Source organism: Papaver somniferum, chromosome 6 (assembly GCF_003573695.1).
Source record: "Papaver somniferum cultivar HN1 chromosome 6, ASM357369v1, whole genome shotgun sequence".
Taxonomy (NCBI): Eukaryota; Viridiplantae; Streptophyta; class Magnoliopsida; order Ranunculales; family Papaveraceae; genus Papaver; species Papaver somniferum.
This window is the reverse complement of record NC_039363.1, coordinates 116,411,061-116,417,834: the sequence shown is the minus strand read 5'-3', so window position 1 is coordinate 116,417,834 and position 6,774 is coordinate 116,411,061. Positions and strand designations below refer to the sequence as shown.

Here is a 6,774-nt window from a genome sequence, read left to right as displayed (position 1 = left end):
TATAAGTTTATATGTTCTCTTTGATTAATTTGGCGGCAGCAAGACGTTTTCTTTTCCGGGAGTGTCAATGAGATAATACATTGATAAGGCCATTTCGCATGCAGTATGAAAGAAACGATCAGGATATTCAGACTAATCAGAGACTGGACGGAATTATCAAAATATCTTAGAAATGCAGTTTATTAGGCCAGAACTCAAAAGACAAACAAACAACCATAAGCTTAACAGTTTGAGTAGTAAGCTGCCTAGTGCTGTGATGCCAACGATAGGACAGAAGTAACTAGAAGAAGCAATAAACTTTCACCAACTCCCTTGCCGTGCTCATCCAACCTGCAAATGGATTACCCTTACGTATACACTGTCTAAAATCTTTCCAAGAATAAAATTTCCTAGTCTCTCCTTCAGGAAGGAAGGTTTTCAGAGAAAGGATGTTCTCTGCTTGAGCCTGCAGCTGATAATCGCCTGGGTGAAGTCCTTTTGCCAGGTGCTCGTCATTCTTTTTAGTTTCAAAAATATTATGAATCCATTTACCACAACATTTTACCATCTGGAGGTGTTTCGTTTGCAAATTGTAGAATACAAGACATTTGCCATCAAACCAATACATTAAAAACTGATCAGAAAAACTTAGCATACGTGTATTAGGAGGAGGTTTAGTAGTAGTTGTGTCTAAGTGCCTACAGAACGGTTGTAAGCCTTCCTCCTCGATTTGAAAATAGAATATCTCCCCTTCATTCCATTCTTGATTGACCTTATCCTTTAATATAGACAGACGAACCTTAACAGAACAACGACAAGAACCACTACCACGCCATAGATATTCTATTTTCAAATCGAGAAGATGATGATGAACCACCAAATTCCAGTGCTCATTCACTGTTGACGTCGGGGTGTCAGACTACATTCAGTTGGGAGTACAATGAGCTGAATCTTCTCACTGTGGATGTCGAACAAGAGCAACATCTCAATCCTATCATTCTTACAAGTGGCACTACAATAAGTTATCCTCCAAAAAAGATCACCCCCACAGAGGGTGGCTGATTTGTAAGTAACTATCGTAGCTTTTGTCAACATTGGACTAAGAAAAGGAGTAGAACCTGGTGATGGTGGAGGTGAGACTTGCGAAATACTAATGACTATATTTCTCCATGAGTTAGTTCCTCCCAATGCAAACAATCTCCTGATGATCGGCTTCTTTCGAAGTAGTAGCAAAAAACTTGCTGTTTTTTATTGAATAAAGAGTAGCGAAGATAATCACAACCTTATATTTTTGCGCCAGTATATCAAAACCAAAACCATGACACAAATAATTGCATAATTGCCAGCCGTCTCTGTATGTGGGAGTTACATAGAAGAGGGTAAGAGATTCATCCCTGCCCCTGGTCGGGTTAACAATAGAAAATGAACCATCCTTGTCTCTGTATTTACTCTCTGATTTAAGACAAGTTAAACCATTACAATAACCAACTATTTCCTGTCTGCGAAAATAATCATATCCAAATTCCATGAAATATCTCTGTAACTTAGAAATTTGTCATCATCATATTCCTTTTCTAAATTGAAAAAGTAATTCCTGAAATCTTTCCAAAACAACACATTAAGGAGATTAAAAACTAGTCGATATTTACTTGCATTCTGCATTAGATGAGAAGAAGCAAATCTTGAATCTTTGAAAATTGTCTTGTACCATAACTTACAGACACAACTGCACATAGCTAGATCCTTAGCTGGTAATATGGTGAGAATATTTTCCAAATATAATTCCTCGGGAAGGCCACCATATTCTGCACAAATATAATTCATCTTTTTGATCTGCTCTTCAATTGGTACCGCACAAATAGAAGAAAAAAAACCTAATTGAAAGGCATATATGAGATTAATTCAGCACACATGACATGACGAGCAAAGAATACAAGTCTTTTGGTTTCTTGAGAGTAGGGAGGTTTTGAAAGAAGAGGTTTCCTTCTCTTAAAATACCAAGGTGGGCCCAGTTGGAAGTTAACTTTGGTAATTTAACTTTTGGACGTACTCCAAACTTCTAGTAAATGTGCACTCCCATGGCTACCTTACCATCTTGCAAAATTCTCCTCAAAACCTTGGACATTTGATAAGATAGTCTTTGCTCTCTAATCACAACTTGCAGGCTTCTTGTTCAAAAGGAAAACCACACCTTTGCTATATTGCTTTGAAGCTTGGATTCTCTGAGTTGTAGTTTTAAAGCCCACTTCACCGCCTTCTGAATCGCAAAGGCTTCTGCACTTGATGTGATACCTGCAAACACTTTGATATCAATGATTTGATTTTCAATCCAATACAGAATCCCAATCCCATACAGATTGTCAGATTCATTAAAAGAAGCATCTACTTGGAAACCATTAATTCTAACTCTGGTGATACCACTTTTTTTCTTTTTTGGCTCCGCTTTTATTCCCAGAATACAGTAAACTATCACCCAAATTAGGATTAATGTTCCAATCCTTAAGGGATTGTCTTATGGAATTTATGCATTCAATGGGATTTTGTTGAACATTTTCAAAGATAACAGTGTTTCTATGTTTCCAAATATGCCAACAAGTGATGCTAAAAACTTCTTCCCAACCCTTAAAAGGATCATTAAACAAAGATTTACACTAAGCTAAAAAGTCTGAATTGTAAATAGGGGTTGGAATGTTTGAAGCAAACCAAACAGCCCTAGTGAAGTCACAGAATATAAAAACAGGAGCAGCAGATTCATGCTTTGGAATATCACACATAAGACAACATGGGTCACTATTTCTGATTAAACCCTGTAATTTTAGCTTTTAAAGGAAGAACATCTGCCATAGGACACAGGTTTTATCGTTGGAGTTCTATTGGACAATTCACCATTTCTAATTCCAGTCTATCTAATCTTGTCAGGGTGTTTTAGTTTCCCACCAATCTCAGGACTAAAAACAGCATCAATCACACTATTATTCCGATTCCCAGAATCATCAATGAGGCCTGACACCCATTTTATGTCTTCATGCTGCCAATCACTTCGAATTCCCACCTCTGAAATCCAATTATCTAAACCATTTCCAATGTCCCTCATGCTATTTTCTTTTATAATCATTAAACTTTTCTTAATGCCAGACCAAAATCAAGAGATGTTGTAAGATCAATTTTTGTGGAAGGGATAAGTTCTAGGGAAGTACTTACCTTTAAGAATCCCGACCCAAAAGTCATTTGGGCTATTCAACATCCTCCAAGCTAACTTTGTCAATAATGACATTAACTCTATGAGGATTCTTTAATCCTAAACCACCTCTATTTTTAGAGCTACAGAGCCTTGGTGTAAACAGCCTTTCTAGGGTTATCTTTATTCCACCAAAAATCTCTTTGAATCCTATCTAGTTTATCTAGAGTTTTTTTAGGAAATTCTAGACATTGCATCTGATAACTCGGATAAGCAGACAAAGTGGAATTTATAAGCACTGTTCTACCAGCTTGAGATGGCATTTTAGCCTTCCATCCATGTAAAGCTATATAAGCTCTCTCCAAAAATGGTTCAAAATTTAAAGCTCTATTCTTGTAGTAAAACAGAGGAGTTCCTAGGTATTTCTCATCTTTAGATATACTGTACATTTTACTCTAAGCATCATAGCAAGAATCTTACAATGCTTATTGTGGACATATTTACTGAAATACACACCAGTTTTGAGATGGTTAATAGTTTGACCAGAAGAGATACTAGTGTCAAGATTTTGCATCAGATTTCTAATCTCAGCCACATCCGCTTTACAAAAAATTAAACAATTATTAGCAAACAAAAGATGGAATATCACAGGACAGTTTTTTAAGAAAATTCTAACACCAGCAAAATTATTGTTACTTTGAGCATGCAATTCATGAAGGGGAAGTCATGGATTTGGATCTTAGGTGTCCGATTTGCTTCTCATGGTTTTGGAACACGAGTATCACCAACCACTTAATCCGCACTGGAAAGACTTCAACAAGAGAAATAAGCTGGTTACCTCATGCTCGTGACTATTGACCATCCAATGTTATTTCTACTAATAGAATGTTCCCCGTTAGGCTGGAAGACTTGCAAGATGGCATGAAAGAAAATGCATCAAGAAGTTTAGTGCATTTTAAGCTCCATTTCACCATTAAATATTCTATAAGATGATGACCACTGCAAATTATAAACAAAGTCACTGATTAAAATTGGTAGATAACTTAATCTTAAGTCTGTTCCAAGATAAAACCTAATAGGATTGGTAAAAGGACGAAAGAAATACCTTCGGTTATGGTAAGATGTTATAAAGACGGATCCAGGGGTATTCTGAAGCAGGAAAGTGACTGTCGTGAAGAGATTATCGAAGTCTACGCAAACACAAATATGTCAGCATTTCATCGAAAACTATTAGAAACAACTTTATGCTGTAAGGTTATCAAGGCATGCAATCATTAAGAAAGGCAAATGCACCTTTTGAGTCGTATAATACATCAGCTCCCAGGATGATGCTCGGTTGTAGATTGAATATAGGTAGATCCCATTCACCCCAAGTGATTCCCATTATCTACACAAGCGAAGGAGAAACTTTAAAGAGCTATATTAATATGGAAACCCGTGGAGTGCGGTATGTGGTCGTGACCTGCACTGTTCGAATGCATTCTAGACTTCTAGTTCTTTTACTTGTTGCGGGTAATGGGTCACACTCCCAAGCTTAAATTACCGTCTGATGAAGATCAGACTGAGAGTAAGCCTCGAATAACAAGTGCTCAAGGAAAACAAGCTATTTTTGCAGATTTAAGATTTTGTACATATGATAAAAACAAAGAAAAAGACGGCTTACCTTACAGTTGAGTTTATTGAGATGACAAACTCTTCTCATGTTTCCCAGTACCTGGAAGCAAGTCCCAATGCTTTAGATGCAATAACTAAGAACAAATAAGCAAATTTGCGAAAGACCACATAGAACGTGCAAAATACTTTCAAGTAGAAAAAGTTTTGAAAACTGATATTTGAACTCATGAGCAACCTACATAATACATATTCACAATTTGATTACTATCACTTACACAAAATATTCACTACAATCTTGCTTTGTACACGTGGTCCATGTAAGGTCACACTGTGTGTTAAGTAATCAACATTATTTAGAATGAGAAAATAGTTCATATGTGTGCTAGACTGCTACTAGCCTCCTTCCTTTAGAAAATTTCTTCATGCCAGCTCCATGACATTCCTAATTGCGTATTACTTAACTCTAACGTCTCTATAAAAATGGAACAGCTATAACTAATCATCACAATACACACCTCTGGTCTGGTTGAATCATCTGTTAATGTGACATCGGACCCAACGTTTGCAGCTACTAAACCAGGCAAAGAAGTTCCAGCACCAAGCTGCTCCAAGAAATGAACACAATATTTTAAAGCTGAGATAGAATCTACATGAACCAATTTATGTACCCAAAGTCAAAGATATACAAATTAGCTGTTGCTGAGGGGAAAAAAACCAAATTTCATGACAACCCGTAGATTTTGAACATCAGAATCAAAAATTTACATACAGGATTTTGCGAAGTCTCTAACAAAAGCAACAAAATAAAAGCGAAATAGTGCAATGGGTATGGACAAATGTACCTCAAGAACAGATTTCCCAGTAACGAATGATCTTTGTTGCCAGATATACTCAGCCAAAACAATACTACATGGCCACACAAACATTCCATACTCTTCCTCTATGTTCTAAAAATACTCCACACAAATCAAATTAAGTTGCAGAAATGTTGTATTCAAACCAAGTATTTAAAAAGCCTTACTTGGTTCTTTTTTTCTAAAGAGAGAATAGAGAGAAAAGTTACCTCCAAGATACTAATAGAGAAAGCTTCTTCATTAGTTTGGCCTGGCTCAGAAAACCCAAAACTATGTTGCGAAATTGTGGTCATTTGTTTCTGGGATGTAGCTGACCTTTTTTCATCGTTATCTTCATTCATTGTTTTTCCTTTCTTTTCGTAGCAATTGATGAAATTTTCTCAATAGCGGTACTTTTCAATCTCAAACACCAGGTGTTTGTAGAAAGTTCCGAGTGTCCTGAAGAGACAATTAGCTCGGAGTCTCGGACTGGGAAGAAGAATATAATTATGAAGTACTAATAACACTCTAAGAGCAAGTCTTACGGTGGAATCCAAACTATTCCAAGTGTGGAAAAATCATGAAATGTCAAGTCTAGTGGCTTTCAAGTTGGGGTATTCCACAGAAAATTCAAGCAAGGTTCCACGGTTTCGTGGAAGGGTTCGTGGAATCCATCTAAACCACAATAAGAATAGCGTTAAACGCAATTAAGAATGGAGCTAAAAAAACGCAATTAAGAATGGCGTTTTTCTTTTATTCGTAGATTTAAAATGAGTTGTTGAAATCTAACGGCTGAAAAAAAAAGCTCCATTCTTAATTGCGTTTTTTTAGCTCCATTCTTAATTGCATTTTTTTAGCTCCATTAAGAATAGCGTTTCTACTATTCCAATATTACACTTGCGCTTCCATCCACAGTTCCAAGTGCTGAGGTGGCGTGGAAGATGGAAGATGGATGGATTCCACCATAAGACTTGCTCTAAGAGGGTGTTTGGCAACCATAAAAGAAGTCAATTTTCACCTTCCTAAAAGCAAGCTAATAACACGACTTTGCAGCACGGTTTCCTGCTCAAGCGACTTATAAGACGTTAGATCGGGTGTGTCCCACATCTAAAACTCAGATATGGAAGCCTTGAACCCTTTGGGGACCAGTGGTGGGTCCTGGACTGAATG

General features: G+C 36.9%; 1 protein-coding gene across 1 annotated transcript; it reads right to left on the bottom strand.

The window, feature by feature from the left end:
- Positions 1-1,396: 1,396 nt before the first annotated feature.
- LOC113286077 (methyltransferase-like protein 23) lies at positions 1,397-6,078 on the bottom strand. Its single transcript, XM_026534794.1, has 8 exons — positions 5,835-6,078; positions 5,614-5,718; positions 5,287-5,373; positions 4,821-4,871; positions 4,451-4,544; positions 4,263-4,347; positions 3,996-4,156; positions 1,397-2,271 (listed from the first exon to the last, which is right to left on the bottom strand). Exons 1-7 carry the CDS (start codon positions 5,964-5,966, stop codon positions 4,009-4,011), a joined length of 702 nt encoding a protein of 233 aa, XP_026390579.1. The 5' UTR covers positions 5,967-6,078; the 3' UTR covers positions 1,397-2,271; positions 3,996-4,008.
- Positions 6,079-6,774: the final 696 nt, after the last annotated feature.

Excerpts from the sequence above, each read along its gene's own strand:
- LOC113286077 (XM_026534794.1), bottom strand. The coding sequence starts at position 5,966 with ATGAATGAAGATAACGATGAAAAAAGGTCAGCTACATCCCAGAAACAA. Across the intron at positions 5,719-5,834 it reads TCTCTATTAGTATCTTGGAG|AACATAGAGGAAGAGTATGG; the intron begins GTAACTTTTCTC and ends GAGTATTTTTAG. Across the intron at positions 4,348-4,450 it reads TGTATTATACGACTCAAAAG|ACTTCGATAATCTCTTCACG; the intron begins GTGCATTTGCCT and ends GTGTTTGCGTAG.